This window comes from Gorilla gorilla, chromosome 17, assembly GCF_029281585.2.
Source record: "Gorilla gorilla gorilla isolate KB3781 chromosome 17, NHGRI_mGorGor1-v2.1_pri, whole genome shotgun sequence".
NCBI lineage: Eukaryota > Metazoa > Chordata > Mammalia > Primates > Hominidae > Gorilla > Gorilla gorilla.
In genome coordinates this window covers 52,673,072-52,699,291 of record NC_073241.2, presented here as the reverse complement: position 1 = coordinate 52,699,291, position 26,220 = coordinate 52,673,072, and the positions used below count along the sequence as shown (strand labels likewise).

At 42.1% G+C, this 26,220-nt stretch overlaps 1 protein-coding gene across 1 annotated transcript in view; it reads right to left on the bottom strand.

Annotated features, from left to right (window-relative positions):
- Positions 1-12,357, bottom strand: part of RIOK3 (RIO kinase 3) — a 30,239-nt gene extending 17,882 nt beyond the window's left edge. The window contains exons 1-5 of the mRNA XM_031003713.2: positions 11,683-12,357; positions 2,120-2,235; positions 1,090-1,235; positions 889-996; positions 574-683 (exon numbers count right to left, since the gene is read on the bottom strand). Coding sequence (XP_030859573.1) covers positions 574-683; positions 889-996; positions 1,090-1,235; positions 2,120-2,235; positions 11,683-11,745 — 543 coding nt within the window. The 5' untranslated portion in view covers positions 11,746-12,357. The remainder of the gene's footprint in view (positions 1-573; positions 684-888; positions 997-1,089; positions 1,236-2,119; positions 2,236-11,682) is intronic.
- Between the last annotated feature and the right edge of the window lie 13,863 nt (positions 12,358-26,220).

Genomic DNA, 26,220 nt, shown 5'->3' with positions numbered 1-26,220 from the left:
GGGTTTTTCCATGTTGGTCAGGCTGGTCTTGAACTCCTGACCTCAGGTGATCTGCCCACCTTGGCATCCCAAAGTACTGGGATTACAGGGGCATGAGCCTCCATGCCCGGCCTAGAATGCTATTTTTTAAAGTTACACTTTACTTCTGATTTTACACAGGTAGTTCAGGCACAAGATAATAAATTCAAAATGCACAAAAGAGTATATGGTGAAAAGTATTTCTCCCTCCCATTTGTATTCCCCAATCGCCACTGTTATCTGTTTTTTGGGTAGGGATGCTATTTTATAGAGATATGATGAAGAATAAATGTTATTTTCATAATAACTATTTATTAATTTTAGAATCAATGTGAGTCAAAATAGTTTTTCAACACTGTTACGGAATTTTATTCTGAGGTACTTTATATTTTCATTAATGTCTCAGTTTCCATGATATTGCCATATTGTTATCTAAAAACATCTTTAGAAAGAAAGACATTTTTAGAAATCTAAGGCATTATATTTAGAATCCTGTTTTTAAAAGGTATTCAAACAAAACTCTAAGTTCAGAGATAGATACTTTCTGTAACTTACATTTTCCATTCTTGCTGTGTTCTTTCTCCCACATACTACTTCATCATGTTTGGTGGTGATATCTTTTCCTTTTCCAATAAAGCCCTTTTTAGGAGTGGGAACCGGTTTTGCTAAAGGCAATTGAAATAAGCCAGGTATATAAAAATAGCAAAGAGTACATTGCTGCATTCAACGTTGTCTGAAAAGACATTTGAATCTAAGAGTAAATTACCAAATGAGATTCAAAGAAAAATATAAAACTAAAAGAGTTCATTGAAAAGATTAGTCTTCCTATACCTCTATTCTGCTGCCCCCAGAAAGTAAAAACTTTGGTACCTGGTCTGTAGGGATCATCACGAGTATCCTGCCAGTCAACCTCATCTTCAGAGCTATCGCTGTCTTCATAAGGATGCACTTTTCGATAATTTTCAAAGGAAATGGAAACTTAAGAAGCAAAAATAGTTGAAGATTTACTTAGGAGCACATTATGAGTGTTTTCTACCACTCAATGAAGTTGTCACAATAAGGTTATAATACCTTTGCTATCTCCATTGAATTTTTTTTCTTCACGCCTAAGCTGTGCATCATATTCTCTGTCATATTCCATCTGTAGCATCTGAGCCAGCATAAGGTCACTGGAAGTATCAATGTTTTCTCCAGTAACAAATGGTCCTTCAGCAACACTATTCAAAATAAGGCAATATAAACTAATGTAATGTGCTTAAGTAAAGAGAGGTTGCCAATTATGAGAGTAGGAGGTGCCTTTTCCATGTTAAAATTGAACAATGGGAAAGAACTCTATCAAACCATTTACCTTCTCCTGCACAGCTAGCCTTAAGACCAATGGCATGCACCTGTGGGAGTACCAACTAGGATTAAGAGAACTGGGAGAGAAAGCTAAACTGAGGCCTAGAATTCATTTGTTCTGAATGAAAGTATGAGGCCAGGTGCAGTGGCTCATGCCTGTAATCCCAGCACTTTGGGAGGCTGAGGCTGGCGGATCATCTGAGGTCAGGAGTTCGAGACCAACCTGACCAACATGGAGAAACCCCATGTCTACTAAAAAATACAAAATTAGCCGGACGTGGCAGCACATGCCTGTAATCCCAGCTACTCGAGAGGCTGAGGCAGGAGAATCACTTGAACCCGGGAGACGGAGGTTGTGATGAGCCGAGATTGTGCCATTGCACTCTAGCCTGGGCAACAAGAGCGAAATTCCATCTCCAAAAAAAAAAAAAAAAGAAAGTCTGGATGTTTCATTCATCCATAATGAAAGAATAGATACATATTCATGAAAAGATAAACTACAAACACTTGATCAAAACTGTACCTCATCTAGTTCAACTGCAGCATTAACATGATATAACTAAAACCCACAGAAACAGTGGTTTGTCCAAGATAATAATGAAAACCAATGCAAAATCAGGACCAAAATTCATCACTGGACTCTCAATATGGTGCTTTCTTCTGCACTGCTTTTTCCAAACCACTTGTCATGACAATTACTCATCAAATCCTAAAACTCTGCTATAAGTTGCTAGATAAAGTATTTGTGAATTTTACTTACGCAACTTCAGGAAAAACGGCAGCTTCTTCTTCTAACTGCAATTCTTTGGCCAGCTGTTCACTCATTACATCAGCCAAAGAACAAGATATTGTATTTTGAGGAATAGCCCATGGACACTATGAAAAAAGAAAAAAGAACAGCTCAATTCATCATAATGAAATAAAGTACCTCTCATTTTACAAATAATGTTATATTTTGAGAATTAAACTATGTAGTTAAAAACCAGAAATGAATAACTAGCTATTTGCAGAAATCATCTCAAAAGTAAAAATATCTCCCAGGTCAAATTTAGTCAAGGATATATGTAAACTAAAACAGCCAAAAGCACTTTCTAGCCTGCTAAGTAGGTATATCCTTAAAGCTGAGGGGAAGCATCAGGCCCACTGGCATCCCCCCACTAGCCAATGAGTTCATGTAATTCCTCTTATTCCAATCCTTGCTCACCAAGCTACTTTCTGCTTATAATCTGATTTCCCAAGTAGATTTTCTTATAGGAATAGACTATGCCAACTAGCACCATTTGAAGCTTAATGAAAAGTTATATCTCATTCTAATGTAAGCATTGAGTCATCTAAGTGTACAAATTATGTCAGCCCCTCTCAAAACATCTTAGGATATGCTAAAACAAAAACAAGAACAGGCCAGGTGCGGTGGCGCACGCCTGTAATCCTAGCACTTTGGCAGGCCAAGGCGGGTGGATAACCTGAGGTCAGGAGTTTGAGACCAGCCTGGCCAACATGGTGAAACCCCACCTCTACCAGAAATACAATTAGCGGGCTGTGGTGGTGCGTGCCTGTAGTCCTAGCTACTCAGGAAGCTGAGGCAGGAGAATCACTTGAACCCGGGAGGTTAGGGTTGCAGTGAGTCGAGATCGCGCCACTGCACTCCAGCCTGGGTGACAGAATGAGACCCCCTGCCAAAAAAAAAAAAAAAAAAAAAATAGCAAGAACAAACAACACATTTTTTTTTAATTTTATTTATTTTTTTTTTTTTGGAGACAGTTTCCTCTGTCGCCCAGGCTGGAGTACAGTGGCGTGATCTCGGCTCACTGCAACCTCCACCTCCCCGGGTTCAAGCGATTCTCCTGCCTCAGCCTTCTGAGTAGCTGGGATTATAGGCATAAGCCACCACGCCCAGCTAATTTTTGTATTTTTAGTAGAGATAGGGTTTTGCCAAGTTGTCCAGGCTGGTCTCGAACTCCTAACCTCAGGTGATCTGCCCGCCTCAGCCTCCCAAAGTGCTGGGATTACAGGTGTGAGCCACCAAGCCTAGCCCCAAAATTTTATTTCTGAACTTTAGAAGCTGAGAAACAGGCTCTTAAAACAATACCAATACACACAGTAATATTCTGTCAGACCCAGTTGACCTTCCTCAGTGACATACTCCTGCCTCAGCCTTCTTGAAATCAAACTTTAGGTTTATTTCAAATTTATAATTTCTGAGGGAGCAAGATGCTTTACTTAGCAGCAACAAATGATTATATTTTATAGCCTACTGATTAAGACCTTTACTATTTAGTAAGATGCCTAAGCATCTCCTGAACTTGCCCAGCTCTTTCCATCCCTCTTCCATAATTCTACTCCAAGGTATCCCATTCGCTGGGTTACTTTCAGAGCATCCTAACAAATCTTTCTGCTCTCAATCTTGGTAGTTTCCATTTTTCACACTGTAACACAGTAATTGTTCTAAAATGCAGATGTGATGGGTTCCATCTCCTTACTCAAAATCTTTTTTATTGTTTCCCATTGCTTTTAGGATAAAGTCCAAAACTCATTCCTTAACTACTACTGAGTGTCTAATTTAGAATATAGCATAAAATGGTATCTGTTTTAGCCACAAAATTATTTGATCAAGTTCAGCCAGTATAGGCCCTCTAGTTGGTCTAAAGGCCTGCTGCATGACACTCAGAGACAACTGGGCAAGTGACCTTTGTTCAGGTTCCACAGTACTGACATTCAGGAATTTACTTAGCTCAGGCTGTTTGGGTGGAGCACCTAAGGGCGACAAATGATAACTATATTTATGCCTGAGTGAATGAGAATCAAGTTTTATCTAGTCTCACCCTGAGATTGAGGAAATACACCTGGTACCTAGCACATACCTACAATACACTATCACAGAACTCTTCCAGCCTTCTGTAAGGCCAGACTTGGGAGAGAAGAAGAGGCTTCCTGAAGGTCTGGTGTGTCTTTCATTCACTCAGAGCTTATCTGTAATTGAGTGGAGAACTCTCCTGGGAAGGATTTTAAGGTCTAGACTCTTGAAGCTTTCTATCATCTGGAGAACATAGCTAATTTTTTGGCCTCATGACTCTGCTGACTTCCTTCTGTATCCTCTAGGTAGAAGATACAATGCTGTTTAGCCTAGAAATGTTTCATCTGATCAGTTTCAAAGTCCAGGTTCCAAAAGGCAGGTGACTGTCTAACTCAGAATTCTCACTCACATTTGGCAATGACTAACAGTTACATAACAGACAATATCTGAATATTCACTATATTTAAGTCACTTGGTTAAATATACACAACTTACATAGATTACTTAAACCACACAACAATTGAGTAGTTGCAATCCATCCCCATTTTATGGATTTTAAAACTGAGATACACAAAGGCTTTTCTTTTAACCCAAGAAAACATCATAGATGGAAGTACCAAGCTCTGAACCAAGGCAATGCCAGGCTGCACTCTTAGCATTTTGCTATACAGCTTCCCTATCATCTCACCCTGAAATGTGTGAAGCAAACTGCCCTACTGACTGCAATATAAAATCCAAATTCCCCACCCTAGGCAACACAGCAAGATATCATCTGTACAAAAAAATTAAAAAGCTAGCTGGGCACAGTGGCAAATGCCTGCAGTCCCAGCTACTCAGGAGGCTGAAGTAGGAGGTGGATCATTTGAGCCCTATGATTGTGCCACTGCACTCCAGCCTGGGTGACAGAGTGAGACCCTGGCTCTAAATAAATAAAATCCAAATTCCTCAGCAAAGGATGCCCTTTACAACTTGCCCTGATTTATCTTTCCAATCTCAACCCTCATCTATCCTACACTCTAGTAACACTAATTATATGCCAAAGATGGCATACTCAGGCCGTGTGCAGTGGCTCACGCCTGTAATCCCAACACTTTGAGAGGCCGAGGCAGGCGAATCACCTGAGGTCAGGAGTTCGAGACCAGTCTGGTCAACATGGAGAAACCCCATCTCTACTAAAAATATAAAAATTAGTATTTTTTGTACTAATTTACACTACAGGCATGGTGGCAGGTGCCCGTAGTTCCAGCTACTCAGAAGGCTGAGGCAGAACCCAGGCTTGAACCCAGGAGGCGGAGGTTGCAGTGAGCCAAGATCGCGCCACTTCACTCCAGCCTGGGTGACAGAGTGAGACTGTCTCAAAAACAAACAAAAAAGATGGCATACTTTCCCCGCTGCATGCCTTCACACATTCCTTTCTCTACCATTGGTTTTTCTTCCTTCTTTATTTACACCAATTAAATGCCATCTCCTCTATAAGGCTGTCTCAATGTTACCAAAGTTGGACCCTTTCCTTTGTGTTCCCATAGCAGTATGCAAACACTGTTAATGCAGAACTCATCACTGTATTAGGGTTCATGCATTAGCCACAATGGAGCATGAACCCCTTGAAGGGTAGAGATTTCTCATCCACCCTCAGAGCCCAGCATAGAGCTTTGGATATAAAGAGGCATTCCAGTATTTCCTGAGCAGTATGTGCCAAAAGAAAACACTGGAGTGATTGGCTGCAGAGGTCTGATGCCTTTCTACATCCCTACTAATCTAATGTCCTTTTCCCCATCTTGGAAAGTCTGCCCTTTTCCCTGCCCACTTCTGAGGTTTCAATTCCTTTGCCATCTGTCAATTAATTCTGCTAAGGTATTAAAGTATTAGCTGACCATTTGTCAGAAGAGGCAAAAATGACAGGCAGGAATTTTGTTATTTTGAGGCAGAGATTGACCTACTCACAGATACACTGAATCAGAAAGTGAAACAAGTAGAGACCTCAAACAGCACCGAAGCACCCTTGCTGTCCACTCCTACTGACCCTAGACTCTAGAGAATATACTACCCTGTACCAGCTCAACTGGTCCACTTCACACTGAGGCAACTTCCTTGGGTGAGGTAAATAAGTAAAGATTTCAGAAAGGCTGCCACTCCCATACTTTGAAATCAAACCCAAACTCTTCAAGCCAACAATTAAAAGCCCTCCATACACTTTTTCCAGGCTGTGAGACGGACAGCTTCTGGGGTGGGGGGAAGACCCGCTGCGTTTTCCCTATAGGCACAGTGGTTTGCTATCCCAAGTGCTCAGAAAATTTACTGCAGGCTCCTCCTATGAACAGGTACCGTAGGTTGTATATAAGGGAATCCTCTGTCATCTGTGACTCTTCAGTAAACCGCTTTTTGTAAAAAATCTAACAAGATGGGGGAAACGCCCTCCGTAATCTTGCTCTGTCCTAGCTATCCAAAGTCATTTCCTACTATTCTATTCATCAACACAAACTCCCTATAGTGTCACAATCTGATGGGACACCCCATACAATCCTTTCCAGTCAGCGATTCTACTTCAAAGGACATCCATCAAGCTTTTAACCAGCCTCCTGGTTCTTTCTTTCCTGTTGCTAAATAACCCTAAGACCCACCCTGTTTTCCTCTCCTTTGCAAAACCGCCATCACTGAACTCTGTTCCTTGGGGTTCTTCACTACTACCGCATTCTCCCCCACCTGCCTGGCTGCACATTAGTGGGGAATCATCTCCCTTTCCTTCCACTTCCTAAAGATATGACCTTCGCTGCTTGTATCATTTTTTTTAAAGGTTTCCTGCAGACAATTATGGGTAAAGAATCAAGTAAAATTAAAAACAGCAGCCGGGGGCAGTGGCTCGCGCCTGTAATACTAGCACTTTTGGAGGCTGAGGCAGGCGGATTGCTTGAGCTCAGGAGTTCAACACCAGCCTGGGCAACACAGTGAAACCCCATTTCCACTAAAATACAAAAAAAAAAAAAATTAGCCAGGCGTGGTGATGCACACTTGTAGTCTCAGCTACTCTGGAGACTGAAGCACAAGAATGCTTGAGCCCAGGGGTGGAGGTTGCAGTGAGCCAAGATTGCACCACTGCACTCCAGCCTGGGCGATAGAGTGAGACTCTGTCTCCAAAAAAAAAAAAGAAAACCAGCAAACATGAAAGAGGCACACAGCAACAAAAATTCAGTCCTCTACTGGAAGCGAGTCAAGAGAAACATAACCTACAGGAAGGTCCCCTTTCTAACCATACAGCTAGAAGACATAATCTAAGTAGAATATTTAAGTAAGTAATTTTTCAACTCAAGACAGGTGTCTCTGAAAAAAATAATCTGGGACTACATAACAACACTAATCCATTTTTTAAAATTTTTTTGGTTTTAGAATAGTCTTACTTTTAAAAAACTAGAAAAAAACTGCCAAGACAGTACAGTTCCCAAATACTACACTCGGTAGTTTATCCTATTAATACCTTGCATTAGTATACGTTTGTCACAATTCACGAACCAATATTGATACATAATTATTATTAACTAAAGTCCATACTCTACTCTGATTTCCTTAGTTTTTCTCTAACATCCTTTTTCTGTTCCAGGATCCCATTCAGAATACCACGTTACATTTAGTTGCCACGTCTCCTTAAGCTCCTCTTAGGCTGTTGAGTTTCTCAGACTTTCCTTGTTTTTGATAACTTTGACAGTTTTGAGGAGTACCGCTAATTTATTTATTTTTTTTACAACTGTCTATCAACAGAGCTACACACTTCCTCACTTTTGCTTACAGTTTGCCAATCCTCCCTTCTTGGAATATCCCCTAAAATTCTTTGTCCATAATAGTAGTTCAGCATTTTGTAACTTGCACCCTGGTACTCTGGGAGAAGGATCCCCAACACCCATTCAGAGGGTCTATGAAGTCAAAATTTTCATAATAGTAATAATACATTATTTGTCTTTTTAACTCTCATTCTCCCAAGAGTGTGGAGTTTTCCAGAGTCTACATCAGATGTGATGACATCATCACTGATGGCCAATGGAATGTGTGCTTGGTATTCTCGTGTTTTCTAAAATTTTCTAAAGAGTAGATTTAAGATATACATGCATTTTTAGATATTTAACCCAGTTTGTTCTCAGTATTTCTACTATGCTCTTATTACCCACCTTCACTTATATCTGCTACAATCTACTTAGCTGTGAGGATGGATTTTCTTCAAATACTTCAACCTCACAACAGGTTGAATGAAAAAAGAAGATAGAAGAATCCAGATATCTTCTAATAAGTCAGATGTTAGAGATTTGCAAAAATATAAAATACTGTTCACTAATTTTTGTTTTCAAATATAGTTTTCTTTTGGCCAGGTGTGGTGGTTCACACCTGTAATTCTAGCACTTTGGGAGGCCATGGTGGGAAGACTGCTTGAGGCCACACGTTCCAGACCAGCTGAGCAACACAGTAAGATCTCAACTCTATTTTTTGTTTGTTTTCTTTTTCCACTTTTCTCACATGTTCTAATCTATTTTTTTAAGTTTTCTTTAAATATAAAAATGTTATTTATGTTAACATATGACTTTTTTTTTTAAAGCCAGCCAAATTTAGCAGCAGGGAGGTTGCATATCAACTTTAGTGACACTAATGTTAATAAGTTCTGATAACCCACTACCATCAGACTAGCATGACTTTTAAATGACTTAAAATTTTTCTATTTCTCAGTTTTAATTTCAGATTGATAAATATCAATTGATATAATCAATGTAAACAAAAGACATTTGGGGTCCTCAATTTTTGAGACTATAAAGAAGTCCGGGCTGGACGTGGTGGCTCACGCCTGTAATCCTAACATTTTGAGAGGCCAGGGCGGAAGGGGGTGGGGTACTGCTTGAGCCCAGGAGTTCAAGACCAGCCTAGGCAACATGGTGAAATCCGATCTCTACAAAAATATACAAAAATTGGCTGGGTGCGGTGGCTCACACCTGTAATCCCAGCACTTTGGGAGGCCAAGGTGGGAGGATCACAATGTCAAGAGATCGAGACCATCCTGGCCAACATGGTGAAACCCCATCTCTACTAAAAATACAAAAATTAGCTGGGCATGGTGGCATGCACCTGTAGTCCCAGCTACTCGGGAGGCTGAGGAAGAAGAATTGCTTGAACCCAGGAGGCGGAGGTTGCAGTGAGCTGAGATCATGCCACTGCTCTCCAGCCTGGTGACGGAGCGAGACTCCGTCTCAAAAAAAACCCAAAAATTAGCTAGGTGTGGTGGCACTGGCCTGTAGTCCCAGCTAATCAGGAGGCCGAGGTGGGAGCCTGCCAGGTCAAGGCATAGTGTGAGATGTGATCATGCCACTGCACTCCAGCCTGGGTGACAGAGTGAGACCCTGTCTCAATTAAAAAAGAAAGAGGCCAAGGTGGGCGGATCACGAGGTCAGGAGATCGAGACCATCTTGGCTAACACTGTGAAACCCCGCCTCTACTAAAAATACAAAAAATTAGCCGGGTGTGGTGGTGGGCACCTGTGGTCCCAGCTACTCAGGAGGCTGAGGCAGGAGAATCGCCTGAACCCAGGAGGCGGAGCTTGCAGTGAGCCGAGATCGCGCCACTGCACTCCAGCCTGGGCAACAAAGCGAGACTCCGTCTCAAAAAAAAAAGAAAAAGAAAAAAAAAAAAGAAAGACGCTGGGCATGCTGGCTCACGCCTGTAATCCCAGCAGTGTGGGAGGCCGAGGCGGGTGGATCACTTGAGGTCGGAGTTTGAGACCAGCCTGGCCAATATGGTGAAACCCCATCTCTACAAAAAAAAAAAATACGGAAATCAGCTGGGCGTGGTGGCAGGCGCCTGTAATCCCAGCTACTCAGGAGGCTGAGTCACAAGAATTGCCTGAACCCGGAAGGCAGAGGTCTCAATGAGCCGGGAGCAAACCACTGTACTCCAGCCTGGGCGATAGAGCGAGACTCCGTCTCAAATAAATAAATAAATGAAAAGGAAAGAAAGGAAAGAAAAGAAAGGAAGGAAAGAAAGGAAAGGAAGGAAAGGAAGGAAGGAAAGAAGTCCTGACTAAAAAGTTTTGAGAATCCTTCCATTTTTCAAAACCCTCCTCAAATCTTTACCTCCTCCATGTAGGCTTCTGTAATCACTTTGGTTTTCCAAAAGGTTGGAGAAAAAAAGGATTAATGATAGTACTTTCAGCCTGTTTCTAATTGTTTTGCCTTTCAAAACACTGTCCTCCCAATAGAGCGTCTATAAATCCCAGAAACATTTTTGTTGCACAATGAAAATGGAATTTTATAGTTCTGATGATGTACACTTAAATAAAAATATGACTGTTAAATAGTTTATTACTGAATTAGTTTTGTAAGTGAAATTTGTTCTGAGATTAGGATGTATTCTGAATAGAGTCTGTCTCATTTGACATTTTTACCAGCCTTTGCCAATGCTTAACTGAAGGACTTTAACATACAGGGTATATATTCACAATACTAGTCTGTCTACTGATTTTATCCTTTTATGTCTGCTAATCTTGACCTTGTAAACAAGGTCTCAAGGAAAAATACACAAAATAACATGCAGACGTAACCACATTTGCCAACGCAGTATCTCAGATTCTTCCAACAGCTGTACGAGAACTTTTACAAAATTAACTTTTGGTTACTTAATAGCTAATTACTGACCCCTTTTCCTGTTAAGGCCTAGCCTGAAGATCTAATAAGACCTTTTAAATGGAAACAAATATTCTGTGTTAGCATGTAAAGAACAACTATGAAGCTAAAAAAGCTAGACTCCTTCACGACCTTAATTTGTGGAACAAAAAATCCCAATGGAAGCACTCTGCTCTCAAGCAGACCCTCCATAAAGTGGCAGAAAAGTATTTTCATCCATATAATCAAAGTATCATGAAAAGGACCTGCCTGGAAACCAGAAAGCAAATGTGAAATAAAGGTCTTTAGTTTGCCACTCTGTGAAAAAGTTTAAACGTCAAAGCTTAGGCAGATAATGAAATTCATAAGCACTTTACAGTCCGTGGTGCGCACTTGAATTTCAGCGTCGAGGGAGGAGGGTGCGCCTGGGTTTTATCTTTTACTACTTCAAAAACAAGACATTTCCAAACTGGGATAACCACACTTATCAAATTAAGTAAACAACTTCCTAAACCAACTTTCTGTCTGGCTAGCTGTGTATTCGGCTGACTCACTTGGCCAGTGAAAAACAAGATCGTGCTTGTTTCCCCTCCAGTATCATCAGGGTGTGTAAGCCAGTCCTGCTCAAATACATGCTACGGTGATACAGAAAGTACGCTGAAGAAATAGAGAGCCCTAACCACTCAAGGTGGCCTTTGGGAGATCCAGCCGTCCTCCGCCCCTCTTTCCGCTCCCTCCATCCCCATCCCGGCACCCCCGCGGCCAGTGCCCCCTTGCCGAGATCGGCGGGGTCCCGCCCCAGAACTTCCCGAATCGCCCACGAAGCCGCCCTCTCCGAGCTTTCCGAGAGATCCAGCCCGTGTGACCAAGGCAAGTACTCCAGCCTCGTCTGCCACTTACCTTGCTGGGTCCCCAGGCCGCTGCCGTCCCGGGCTCAGGCGATGCCACTCCTACCAGATCCATTCGGGGATGAAGGCAGAGACAAGAACAGAGCAGAGAGGTGGCAGGACGGGCAGCAGGCTCCGCCGAGGAGACAGGCGGGACACGGGCGACTGGCTGCTGATGCCGGAATGGAGGTGACAGATGGCGGCGACGGCGGCGGCCGCGTCCGGAACTGGATCTCTCCTCTTCCGCCCTCTTCGCTAGGACAGTCGCTTGCAATTGGCCGCACGCCCCTAGCTCCTCCTTAAGGCACCTTTCCCCGCCCCCGGGCGGGCTACTTCCGGCCGCTGACCGCCGGGCTCGGAGAAGCAAGCATCAGCTGGCTGTGGCTTGGGGTCACGTTGCATGTGTCGGGCAGGGCAGGGCAAGAACTGGGTGTGGCTTCCTTTGGCCCAGGCTCTGCCCTGTCCCCGCACTGCCATCTTCTTCTTTCCTCCTTGGCACCCCCAAAATTGCCGCTGGATCTAAACTAGATTAGACTGGTGGATTGTAAATAAATAAACAAACTAGGCTCTCTCTGTTCATTCATTATTTCCTGGAGCAGTTCTAAACTGGAATGACTTGGGAGACAGAAAACGGCAGGTTTATAGAGGGAAAGGGCCTGGAAAGGACGGTCGGAGTTTGTGGTGGTTGTTGTTGAAGGGCGGGGCGTGGAATGCGGAAAATGTGTAAAATGTGTTACGTAACAGTGAACAAAAATAAGACTGCATAATAAAACTTTTGATTCTGTATTTTGTAGAGATTCTAATAAAATGACCAGATAAAAGATAACTAAGCATTGCATTTCACTTAGTATATCAATGCACTGTTCAAATCTTTCATTAACTTTTTAGTCCTCAAAATTACCCTGAGAGCTAAATTCTATCATTATCTCTATTTTACTGATATTGAAACTGAGGCACAGAGAGGTAAAGTAATTTAGTTGAGGTCACACAGATAACAGGTGGCAAAGCTAATAAGGGGTGAACCCAGACAATCGGTTTGGGAACTGGACTGGCTGTACATTATATTTTGACTATAAACTATACACTGTCTATATGTTGTATATTCAAACATTCTAGAAATAGGTACTGAATAACTGTTTTCCCTAAATCTCAGTTCTGAGTCAGTATCTCTAACTGTCCATACTTGAGAGCCCTGGGTTACTGATCTTAATGATTTCCATTAGCACACAATCTTTGCCTCCTTTCCATTCCAGGTGAAAACATATTCTGAATCCTCCAAATACCCCTACTGCAGTAAGGCAAACTATAGCCATATGATAGGGTGCAGATGTGTGCTTGGCAAATGTTGCCTATATATGTGAATGTGTGTGGAAATTGTGTTCCTTCCTAGTGTTCAAAGGATTATAATTGGACGATAAATAGTTTAAGAAAAATGGGTGTAACTATTAATAGCAATGGACTTCTCAATTCTGGCTAGGAAAAAATAGGAGAGGGCTGGGCATGGTGGGTCATGCCTGTAATCCCTGCACTTTGGGAGGCCAAGGCGGGTGGATCACCTGAGGTCAGGAGTTTGAGACCAGCCTGGCCAACACGGTGAAACCCCATCTCTACTAAAAATACAAAAAGCAGCCGGGTGTGGTGATACGCACTTGTAATCCCAGCTACTCAGGAGGCTGAGGCAGGAGAATCACTTGACCTCGGGAGGCGGAGGTTGCAATTAGCCAAGATCATGCCACTGCACTCCAACCTGGGCAACAGACTGAGACTCCGTCTCAAAAAAAAAGAGAAAAAAAAGATTAAAAGGAAAAGACCAGACCAGAAAGAAAGGCTGAGATGCAGTGTATGACAAAAATGTGCCAGTGAGAGACTATTTGGGGGATATATCAGAAAAGGACAGGAAGTCGAAAATAAAACTAAGAATCTGAATATTCTTTTTGTTTTGTTTTGAATGTAAAGGAGAGAGGTCAGATCTTTTTTTTTTTAACTTTTTTCTTTTCTTTTCTTTTCTTTTCTTTTGAAACAGAGTCTCGCTCTGTCACCAGGCTGGAGTGCAGTGGCATGATCAAGGCTCACTGCAACCTCCACCTCCTGGGTTCAAGCAATTCTTCTGCCTCAGCCTTCCGAGTAGCTGGGACTATAGGCGCGTGCCACTGCACCCGGCTAATTTTTGTATTTTTAGTAGAGACCGTGTTTCACCATGTTGGCCAGGCTGGTTTCGAACTCCTGACCTCGTGATCTGCCCGCGTTGGCCTCCCAAGGTGCTGGGATCACAGGCGTGAGCCATCGCGCCCGGCTGGAAGAGGTCAGATCTACCCAGATGTCAGGAAGGATTCCTTAGAGTAGATGACACTTGATCTCAGCCTCACAAGATGACCAGGCATTGGTGAGATGGGCTGTAAGGTGGAGTGGGGCCTTCTGTACAAGGGAAGCAGTCTTCAGGGTACCTCGGAAAAGGCCAGGTGGTTTGGCATGGTCAGATGTAGGGTTCAACAGGGACAAAGTGAGAGAATGGTTTGGAGAATGCAGGAAAGGTTCAGGTCCAAGAGTTTTTTTGTTTTTGTTTTTTGAGACGGAGTCTCACTCTGTCGCCCAGGCTGGAGTGCAGTGGCATGATCTCGGCTCACTGCAACATCCGCCTCCCGGATTCAAGCAGCAATTCTCCTGCCTCAGCCTCCCGAGTAGCTGGGACTACAGGCGCGTGCCACCACACCCAGCTAATTATTATTATTATTATTTTATTTTATTTTTTTGGACACAGTGTCACTCTGTAGCCCAGGTTGGAGTGCAGTGGCGCAATCTCGGCTCACTGCAACCTCTGACTCCCAGGTTCAAGCGATTCTCTGGCCTCAGCCTCCCGAGTAGCTGGGATTACAGGCGCCTGCCACCACACCCGGCTAATTTTTATTTTTATTTTTTTGTATTTTTTATTAAGAGACGGGGTTTTGCCATGTTGGCCAGGCTAGTCTCTAATTCCTGACCTCAGGTGATCCGCCTGCCTTGGCCTCTCAAAGTTCTGGAATTACAGACGTGAGCCACCGCGCCCGGCCGACACAGTCTTTAAATGTGTTAATACCTTCAGTCTAATTTCAAGTCTCAGAAACTTTTTCTTTCTTTATTCCAACTCTGATCCAATTTCTCTTATTTCCAAGATTTGATTATTGGGTTTTGGTGCCGATGTTGGCAGTGCCAGATGGGGGCAGGGCAGGATGGGAGGCAGGCATCGCAATGGAGGTCAGGAAGTCTGAGATAACTTCTGTTTTTTGATTGGTTGACTGGGTGGAAGGCGGTGCCTGGAGATCTTTGAAGGGAAGATGATAGAATTAATTTTATGTTATACATGTCACAATTAGGTTGTTTATGGAACACAGCAGCGATCAAAAACTGTAAATACACATTTATTTGCCTATCTGTTTCTTTTTTTCCTCCCAGGAGAGCAGGAATTGTGTTCACTATTGTAAACCAGTGCCTAGCATATAGTAGGCACTCAATAAATATTTGCAAATGAACAAACTGTATGGATGCTGTTTGAAAGTGGCCAATAGGCAGTCTAGAGTTTATACAGAAAAAATAGGGGCTGAAAACAAAAATTCAGTAGCCATCATAACTACCATTTATTGAATGCTTACTATGTGTTTAAACATTTCAAATACATGAGCTCATTAGGTTCTATTTTTTGTTTTGCTTTGTTTTCATGATAGTGTCTCCCTCTGTCACCCAGGCTGAGTGACAGCTCACTGCAACCTGGAACTCATGGGCTCAGGTGATCCTCCCACCTTAGCCTCCTGAATAGCTGGAACTAAAGAGACGTGCCACCAAGCCTGGCTGATTTTTAAATTTTTAGTAGAGATGGGGTCTCGCTATGTTGCTCAGGCTGGTCTTGAACTCCTGGGCTAAAGTGATCCTCTTACCTTGGCCTCCCAAAGTGCTGGGATTACAGGCATGAGCCACCACTCCTGGCCGATTCTTAAAACAATTCTGGGGGATATTGTTATTCCTATATCAGAAAGCTGAAAGTTGGAGAGCCTGATGTGACACAGAATGAATTATGTGGTTTATAATGGCTGTGGAGATAATTTTTTGTTTTTTGTTTTTTTATTTTTGAGACGGAGTCTTACTCTGTTGCCCATGCTGGAGTGCGATGGTGTGATCTTGGCTCACTGCAACCTCTGCCTCCCAGGTTCAAGTGATTCTCCTGCCTCAGCCTCCTGAGTAGCTGGGATTACAGGTGCGTGCCACCACGCCCTGCTAATTTTTGTATTTTTAGTAGAGGTGGGGTTTCACCATGTTGGCCAGGCTTGTCTTGAACTCCTGACCTCAGGTGATCCACCCACCTCGGCCTCCCAAAATTCTGGGATTACAGGCATGAGCCACTGTACCTGGCTGGACATAACTTTAAAAGGAGCTGGTTGTTAGGAAGAATGCAGGGAGTTAGGGACAGGAGATTTTGATGCATTGGAGTAAAGAAATTCAGTGGGAGAAAGGACACTTTCTGGAGCTAAAGAATTAAGTTGGTGTGGATGTGGAGAAATGGGAACCCTCGTACATGGCTTGTAGGAATGTGAAATGGTGCTCTGCTGTAGAAAACAGTTTGGCAGTTCCTCAAAAAGTTAAACATAGAATTATCATATAACCCAGAAATCCTGTTCATAGGTATATACCCCAAAGAACTGAAAACAGATAACCAAATACTTGTATGTGAATGTTTACAAAACCATTATTCATGGTAGCCAAAAGGTAGAAGCAAACCAAATGTCCATTAGTGGATAAATGGACAAAATATGATATATACAAATAATAGAATATTATTCAGTCATAAAAAGGAAAAGTTATGGGTTGATTTTGTATCCCCACAAAATTCGTATTTGAAGTCCTAACTCCCAGTACCTCAGAATGTAACCATACTTGGAGATAAGGTCTTTGAACACGTGATTATGTTAAAATAAGGCCATCAGGATGGGGCCCTAACCTAGTATGACTACTGGCCTTATAAAAAGAGGAAGAAACCCTAGCACCATACTCACGCACACAGAGATGACCATGGGAAGAGGCAACCAGAGGGCAGCCATGTGTGGGCCAAGAAGAGAGGCCTCAGAGGAAACCAACCCTGCCAGTACCTTGATCTTGAACTTCCAACCTCTAGTACTATGAGGAAATAAATGCTTGTTGTATAATCACCCAGTCTATGGTATTGTGTTAAGGTAGTCCTAGCAAGCTAATACAGGACTGAAGTACTGATATATGCTACAATGTGTATGAGCATTGAAAATAACAAGATGCTGAGTGAAAGAAGTCAGACATAAAGGTCACATATTCTATGAATTCATTTATATGAAAAATCCAGAATAGGTGAATTTATAATGATGGAAAGCAGATCGGGGGTTGCTAGGGAATGAGTGGGGAGGGGATAATGGGGAGTGACTGCTTCAAGGGTAAGCTTAATGGGGTTTTCTTTAAGGGTGATATAGGTGGTGGCAGCACACCATTGTGAATCTGCTAAATGCTGAATTTTACACTTTAAAATGTTAATTTTATGTTATGTGAATTTCACCTCAATTGTTAAAAAAAGTAACAAAGATAGTGGGCTACCGAAGGATTTTAGAGGTAGAGAAGATGCAGGCAATTCTGAGGTCAGAGGAAGCCATAATGAAGAGGTGGTGAGGTTGAGGTTGGGAAGCTTAACGGATCAGGATAAAAATGTCAGTGTATTGGATGGGTGATATGCGTGGACCCTAACACCACCCAGCAAGATGGCAGGACTTGAGGTAGATTGGAAGAGAATGTACCAGTGCCACAGTCTTAGACAATGTGCAGATTGTACCCAAGAGATTGGTAGATGATGCTGATAAGGAAATTTAGAGGTCATGATAATGGAATGGTTAGAGACTGGAGAGACCTGACAACCTGAGGGGCCAGGAATAACATTTTGGGAGCTGTGTTGGGGAGAGTGAAGAATGCTGCCCTGCCCTGGAGGGAAATGAATAGTTCCAGAAGACCCTAAGGTTTTAAATGAGGCAAGGAAGTAGGGAGGGCAGGCTGTAAGGACATGGGAAGTTGATTAATCCCTTGTTATGGAATGAGTTCCCATGGGTTTTGTGGTTTCACAATTTTAATGGTTGCTTGTTGACAGTTAAGATACATACCTGATGCCACCAACTATGTACTCCTTAAAAAGGAAGATAGAAGGACATGCACAATATTTACAAATTCTACATTTACAAATGTTGCTAATAGGAAAAATGTGGTTTACCAATAACAGCATTTGGTCCTATGTGATTTAATAGTGAGTCCTTGAATGGGGAAACGGCCATTTTGCTCTCAGGCAGAGTAAGCACAATGTTTAGAGGCTTTGGCTCCAGCTCCTACTCCCTGTCTTCTCTGCTGATGAACTCACTGCTGGTTCTCTGTCTTTTTTTTTTTTTTTTTTTTTTTTTGAGACGGAGTCTCGCTCTGTCGCCCAGGCAGGAGTGCTGTGGCGCAATCTCGGCTCACTGCAAGCTCCGCCTCCCGGGTTCACGCCATTCTCCCGCCTCAGCCTCCCGAGTAGCTGGGACTACAGGCGCCCGCCACCACACCCAGCTAATTTTTTTGTTTGTTTTTTTTTTTTTTTAGTAGAGACGGGGTTTCACCGTGTTAGCCAGGATGGTCTCGATCTCCTGACCTCGTGATCTGCCTGCCTCGACCTCCCAAAGTACTGGGATGACAGGCGTAAGCCACTGCACCCAGCCAAACTCACTGGTTCTCAGCAGGAACAAAACTATTTGAGAATCTGCCCTGTCTAAACACATGAATCAGCAGATTCTTTGGTCTCTAAAGAGAACAGAAATAAGGCTCTTTAGTTTTTAATATTGAAATAAGTCTATTCTGCAAATAGCTGTTTCAGGCAATGAACAACTATCTATTAACTATCTAGGATGCCCCCAGTCCTTTGGGAAAAACAAAGAACTGTGAGATTGCACTTGGAGAGATAACAATAGTCACACAATAACATTAAATAACAATACAACACCTCTATCTCAAAGAGTGCATGATTTATTTCCAAATGACAGCTATAGACACAAACATTTCAGGATTCGTTGTGGGGTAGTGAGATCTGGAAAGGCTGCGTGGCACCAAAGTAGGTCATGAAAGCTGGGGAGAAGCTGTAACGCTAGTTTGGGTGGAAGAACAGCCTAAGACTAGGCATAGGGGCAGGAAAGCCCATAGTATATTTAGTGACTGCTGAGTAGCTTCATAAGATTATTAGATGAAATGTTACAGATATGGTTCAGTTAGGGTCAGCTGGGACTCAGCAGTTCTTAAGCCTATCTAACCCATTGCCATTTTTAATAACAAAGATTTTGTTTTGCTCCCTTTACTGCATAGTATCTTTTAAAATTGATATATAATGATCGACTATAACGGATAAACAAAAGGAAAATTATTTTTATTTATTTATTTTGAGACAAAGTCTTACTGTGTCACCCAGGTTGGAGTGCAGTGGCACAATCATGGCTCACAACAGCCTTCACCTCCTAGGCTCAAGCAATTCTCTTGCTTCAGCCTCCTGAGTAACTGGGAGGTGTGCGCCACCACACCTGGCTACTTTTTTTATTTTTATATTTTGTAGAAACGGGATTTCACCATGTTGCCAAGGCTGGTCTCAAACTCCTAGGCTCAAGTGATCCTCCTGCCTTGGCCTCCCAAAGTCCTGTGATTACAGGTGTGAAGCACTGTGCCTGGCTTCTAGCATCATTTGTTAAAAAGTGCTGTTCTTTGTTCATCGGATTGTCTTGTCAAAAATCAATTGGCCATAAATGTGAGGGGTTTCAATTCTATTCCATTGGTCTATATGTGTATCCTTATGTCAGTACCATACTGTCTTGAGTGTAGCTTTGTAATAATCTCTGAAATTAAGAACTATGAATCCTTTAACTTTGTTCTTCTCTTTCAAGATTTTTAGCTATAAAGGGTCTCTTTAATTTCCATGTGAATTTTAGGATCAGTTAGTTAATTTCTGAAGAGAAAAATAAACCAGGTAGAATTCTGATTGGGACTGTATTGAATCTGTAGAATCAACTTGGGGATTATTGCCATCTTAATAATATCCAGTTTTCCAATCCATAAGCATGGGATATTTTTCTGTTTAATTTTATTTATTTATTAATTAATTCAATTGGTCTTCTTTAATGCCCTTCAAAAATATTTCGTAGTTTTCAGATAATAAATTTTTCATTTATTTTGCCAATTTTTCGTAAGTATTATTTTTTTATGGTGTTTTAAATAAAACTTATTCCTTAGTTTTATTTTCAGATCGTGCATTGCAAGTGTATAGAAATATAATTGATTTTTGTATATTGATCTTGCATTCTGCAACTTGCTGGATTCATCTACTAGTTCTAACAGTTTTTTAGTGTATTCTTTATGGTTTTCTATATGTGAAATTTTGTCTTCTGTATTAGAGATAGTTTTATTTCTTCTTTTGAAATCTGGATGACTTCTATTTATTTATTTTTCCTTGCCTTGTTGTCCTGGCTAGAGCCTCCAACACAGTGTTGAATAGAAGTGACAAGTTGGTTATTCTAGTCTGGCTTCTGATCTTAGGGAGGAAAGCACTCTTTCATCATTAGCTATGATGTTAGGCTGTGGGTTTTTATAGAAACCTTTTATGATATTGAGGAAGTTCCCTCCTATTTCTAGCTTCTGAATGTTTTGTTTGTTTGTTCGTTTGTTCGAGGTGGAGTCTAGCTCTGTCGCCCAGGCTGGAGTGCAGTGGCGCGATCTCGGCTCACTGCAAGCTCCGCCTCCTGGGTTCACACCATTCTCCTGCCTTGCCTCAGCCTCCCGAGTAGCTGTAACTACAGGCACCCGCCACCACGCCCTGCTAATTTTTTTTTTTTTTGTATTTTTAGTAGAGACGGGGTTTCACTGTGTTAGCCAGGATGGTCTCCATCTCCTGACCTCGTGATCTACCTGCCTCGGCCTCCCAAAGTGCTGGGATTACACGCGTGAGCCACCACGCCCGGCCATAGCTTCTGAATGTTTTTATTGCGAAGGGGTGTTGAATCTTGTCAAATGCCTTATCTATGTCTAGGTATCCTTTATTATATCAATATAATAAATTATCCTTTATTAGATATTGTGTATTATATGAATTGGTTTTGTATGTTAAACCAACGTTGCATTCCTGGGATAAGTCCCATTTGGTCAAGCTGTATATTCTTTTTCATGTTGCTGAATTCCTTCTGCTAGTGTTTGGTTGAAGATTTTTGCATCTATATTCATAGGAGATATTTATATTCTCTCTGTTTTTTAAGGGTGATTTAAGGAGTTTCAAAATGTATGCTACTGCTTCTGCCATCTTTTGAGAATTCTGCATGTGTGCTATCATAAAAATTTATTATTAAAAAAAGACTTGTGGGGGAAAAATCCCACAAGCCATTGTTTTATCCAAGCTCCCCTCTTTTTTCATTCAATAAACATTTATTGAGCATTTATGAATATATTATCAAAAAAAATTAATGGGCGGGGCGCGGTGGCTCACGCCTGTAATTCCAGCACTTTGGGAGGCCGAGGCGGGCGGATCTCCAGGTTAGGAGATCGCGACCATCCTGGCTAACACGGTGAAACCTCGTCTCTACTAAAAAAAAAATTACAAAAAAATTAGCTGGGCATGATGGCGGGCGCCTGTAGTCCCAGCTACTCGGCAGGCTGAAGCAGGAGAATGCTGTGAACCCGGGAGGCAGAGCTCGCAGTGAGCCGAGATTGCGCCACTGCACTCCAGCCTGGGCGACAGAGCGAGACTCCGTTTCAAAAAAAAAAAAAAAAAGAGAGATCGAGACCATCCTGGCCAACATGGTGAAACCCCGTCCCTATTAAAAAATACAAAAAAAATTAGCTGGGTGTGGTGGTGTGCGCCTGTAGTCCCAGCTACTCGGGAGGCTGAGGCAGGAGAATCGCTTGAACCCGGGAGGCAGAGGTTGCAGTGAGCCGAGATCGTGCCATTGCACTCCAGCCTGGCGATAGAGTGAGACTCCATCTCAATAAATAAATAAATAAATAAAGTAATTAATGATAATGCCCCTTTGGTCTCAAACATCTCAATTAATAATACAAGTACATATTTTCATGTGCATAGCAAGTTTACCTCAATCTCACATTAACAGCTATGGTTCGTCAATGTAAAATCTGCTGATTTTGTTTTAATTCAGTCTTTGTTTCTGGAACAGAATAATACAGCTTTGGAAAAATCAATACCTCTGGCAATATCTTTCAACACTTTTACTGCTAATGTCAGTATCAATTTTCATGACTCACTGTTCTGGTTGTTCCCGCTTGATAAGCAAAATTTGTAAAAGAAAACAAGTTAAGCAATGATTGGGAAATGATAAGGCCTGAATTGAATTTGCTCTTCTACTGAAAGAGCTCAGAGAAATCTCAGGTAAATACGAACCATTGATTTCAAGAAAATTCTACTGGGCAAAAAATTTGTTTGTAAGGACACTTTAGCTCTGAAATAAGTTTCCTAAAGTAACTTCAAGGAAAAATAACTCTTTATCTGATTTATGCTTTATGCTATTTATCTGATTTAAGCTGTATTTATCTTTTCCAAAGGTTTATTTACCTTTGATGTAGAGATGATATATCCGGTGTTTGCTTGGATAATATAGTTTGATAAGCAGTTTACTTAGGGAAAACAAATAATTAGTTCTTTATTTGCTGGCTATACAATCTCTAAATAATTTTGTAAATTTTAATCATGTAACTAAAGAAGTCTAAATTATTTATACACAGTGATTGTTTCCGGGTAGGCATTTGTCCTGAGATGGTCTAATTTTAAGGAACCACAGGCTTGTTGTTTGTTGAATGGGGGAAGAGAAATTCTCATTCTGAAGCTGAATGAGCCACAGGTAGCCCTGGTTCCTCTGGCAGCAGTAATCACATGAGAACCCAGGCGCCCTGGAAAGCAGAGCCAAGGGTAGGAAGAAACTAAGTTCTTGGTTGGTGACCATTTATCATCCAAACCAAGACACTTGTAGGAATGAAAGGGGTGCTGTTAATAATTATGCTAGGACAAAAGCATAAATCAGAAGTGTTTTAGGCAAATCAGGATCCATGGTCACCCTAGTTCTTGGTGATACCCCAGGTATTGTTGAATACCTGGACCAAACTATACTTGAAGCCTGATCTATCTGGACTTTTCAGTTACATGAACCAATGTATTCTTATCATTTGAGCCAATATGTGTTAGAAGTTCTCTGACTTACACTAGAAAATATCCTAACTAATGTAGTCTCTCAGCTTCTTTCCAATTTCTTCTCTGTTTTGAAGCCATTGGAATCCGCCCCCCCCCCCCCCCCCACATGTCTGGAAACAATGTTAATAATCTTCCATCACATACGTTTATACATACCACTCGACTGGCATTTCTGCATTTGATCAGAAACCAATTTCACATTCTGCCTATTTTCTGACACTTTAAAATAAAATTAAATAGCTAAATAGTACAATCTTATATTAGAACTATTAGATTTTGGCTGGGCACGGTGGCTCACGCCTGTAATCCCAGCACTTTGGGAGGCCAAGGCAGGCGGACGGCTTGAGTCCAGGAGTTCAATACCAGCCTGGGCGACATGGCAAAAGTTCATCTCTACAAAAAATACAAAAATTAGCTGGGCATGGTAGCACGTGCCTGTAGTCCGGCTACTCAGGAGACTGAGATGGGAGGATTGCTTGAGCCCGGGAGGCAGAGATTGCAGTGAACCAAGATTATGCCACTGCACTGCAGCCTGGGTGACAGAGCAAGACCTCACCTCAAAGGAAAAAAAAGAAAAGAATGATTAGATTTCTTTGATAATAATATATAACAGAAGTGTGATTAAACTCAATATAGTATGAATACCTTTAATTAGGAACTGAATTGGCATACTCATTACTTTTTAGGCAACACTGTACAAAGCCTGGACAGTAGTGAAACAAAGCAATAACAACTAGCAAAGAAGTTTACCAACAAAAGTGTTTCTGGCAATGCAATTTAAGTTACTCATTTGCTATAGTTGTTATCCTCTTAACAGCAATATCCCTTTAAAGGCAGTCTCCTGTGAGGTTGTTTGATGTCCATGTGGCAAGCTGGTGACTGTAGGTGTCTTTTGTGTTATGGATTCCAGGCCTTTTTGGTATTATATGTGTTCCATGCTATTTGACATTTTAAAATCCCATTCCTACATCACTTCATTGATGCATTCATTCAGTTGATAGATTCCTTCATCATGCCTTTATCAGTGTATCTAGTTTGTGTAAGGCACTGAGCCAAGCATAGGGGCGCCTATGTGCTCCAAGAGCTGCCATGTGGCTGAGGAGAGAGGGTATGCATCACCCTGACTCTAATACAGCTTCTTTTTATTATTTTAATTTTTTTGGAAGAAAGAGTATTGCTGTGTCACCCAGCCTGGAGTGCAGTGGTGTGATCTTGGCTCACTGCAACCTCCGGCTCCCAGGTTCAAGTGATTCTCCTGCCTCAGCCTCCCAAGTAGCTGAGATTGCAGGCGCACCCCACCATGCCCAGCTAATTTTTTGTATTTTTAGTAGAGATGGGGTTTCACCATGTTGGCCAGACTGGTCTTGAACTCCTGACCTCAGGTGATCCACTTGCCCCAGCCTCCCAAAGTGCCGGGATTGTAGGTGTGAGCCACCACACTCAGCCTAATACAGCTTCTTAACTGGTGTGGCTGGGCAAGAGTTACAGGAGTTCCTCCTCAACTTCAGGGAGGCCTGGAAGCATTTCAGACTCTAAGCAGTGTCAGCAATTTAGCCTGGGGCTCTGAACAAATACTATCATTTTCTTCATGAACCACAATATGGAAAAAATGTAAGATGCTAATTATTGTAATACGTATTAAAAAGTAGTACTGGAAAAGAGAGGAGAATAAGTTATGCCTGAAGGGCTTGAGAAGAGCTAGACGTAAGTAGGATTCCCACAGGCAGAAAGTAAAGGGAAGTGGAAAGTAATGATTTAAGAAAATACACACACGCTGTGATTCTGCAATCCTCCTGTTGGGAATCTATTCTACAGAAATTAAACCAGCAGGAGGTAAAGACATATGTACAAAGATGTTTATTATAGCCTTGTTTGTTGTAGCAAAAGACTAGAAATAACATAATTATGTCAACAGCAGAATGGTTGAATACATTACGGTATATCCATACTACGGAACGCCTGCAGCTTTTTTAAAAAATTAAATCTCTATGTGTTGACCTGTAGTTGTAAAAGTAAGTTGTTTAGCAATGTGAATAGCTAGATCCATTTTCGTGAGGCAACGAATTACAAATGGGTATATGTTGATCTATGAATACGGAGGAAGGTGTAGAAGGATACACCAACCTGTTAGTATTGGTTATGTGGGTGGTTAAGAGTGTGGTATTGGTTTGCTAATTTTTCTTTTATAAATCTCTATTAGTCTTGTTACAATGATTTTTTTTTTTTTTTTTTTGAGACGGAGTCTCACTTTGTCTCCCAGGCTGGAGTGCAGTGGCACGATCTTGGCTCACTGCAAGCTCCGCCTCTCAAGTTCACGCCATTCGCCTGCCTCAGCATCCCGAGTACCTGGGACTACAGGCGCTCGCCACCACGGCCGGCTAATTTTTTTGGTATTTTTTTAAGTAGACACGGGGTTTCACCATGTTAGCCACGTTGGTCTCGATCTCCTGACCTCGTGATCTGCTTGCCTCGGCCTCCCAAAGTGCTGGGATTACAGGCATGAGCCACCGGGCCCGGCCACAATGATCTTTTTAAATTGTCGTTAAAGATTGGTGTTTTGGAGAGGGAGACACAAACTCTGGGGCAAGAGTGATAGGTGAGAAGCGAGTGTAGGCTTGTGAAGAGGCCTCCTTGTGAAGTGTTAACTTCTTACATGATTTTATTTCTATGGAGAGGAAAATTTAGTGCATTTGAAGCTTCATCTCCTCTCTTCCTGTTCTGTATTTTTGCTTTTTAATAACCCAGTGTACTAGTCTGTTTTCACGCTGCTGATAAAGACTTACCCGAGACTTGGTAATTTATAAAGAAAAAGAGGTTTAATGGACTCACAGTTCCACGGGGCTGGGGAGGCTTCATAATCATGGTGGAAGGCAAAAGGCACGTCTTACATGGTGGCAGGCAAGAGAGAAAAAAATGAGAGCCAAGCGAAAGGGGTTTCCCCTTATAAAACCATCAGCTCTGGGGAGACTTATTCACTACCACGAGACGAATATGGGGGAAACTGCCCCCATGATTCAATTATCTGCCACCGGGTCCTTCCCATAACATGTGGGAATTATGAAAGCTACCATTCAAGATGAGATTTGGGGACACAGCCAAACCATATCATCCAGTCTTGGTAGAGAAAGATATACCCATCTGTACAAGTGGTTTGAAGGAGACTGTGGGAGAAAAGGGAGGGAAGGGGTGACCAGCCTACCTCCATCTCTATGTTGGTCCCCTCTGCAGACCAACCAGCAGGCCCAGGAAGAGACCTGTGGAAAAGTGAGCAGAGGCAAAGGACTGCAATGAGACAGTGGTGGCTGGGGAGTGGCTTCA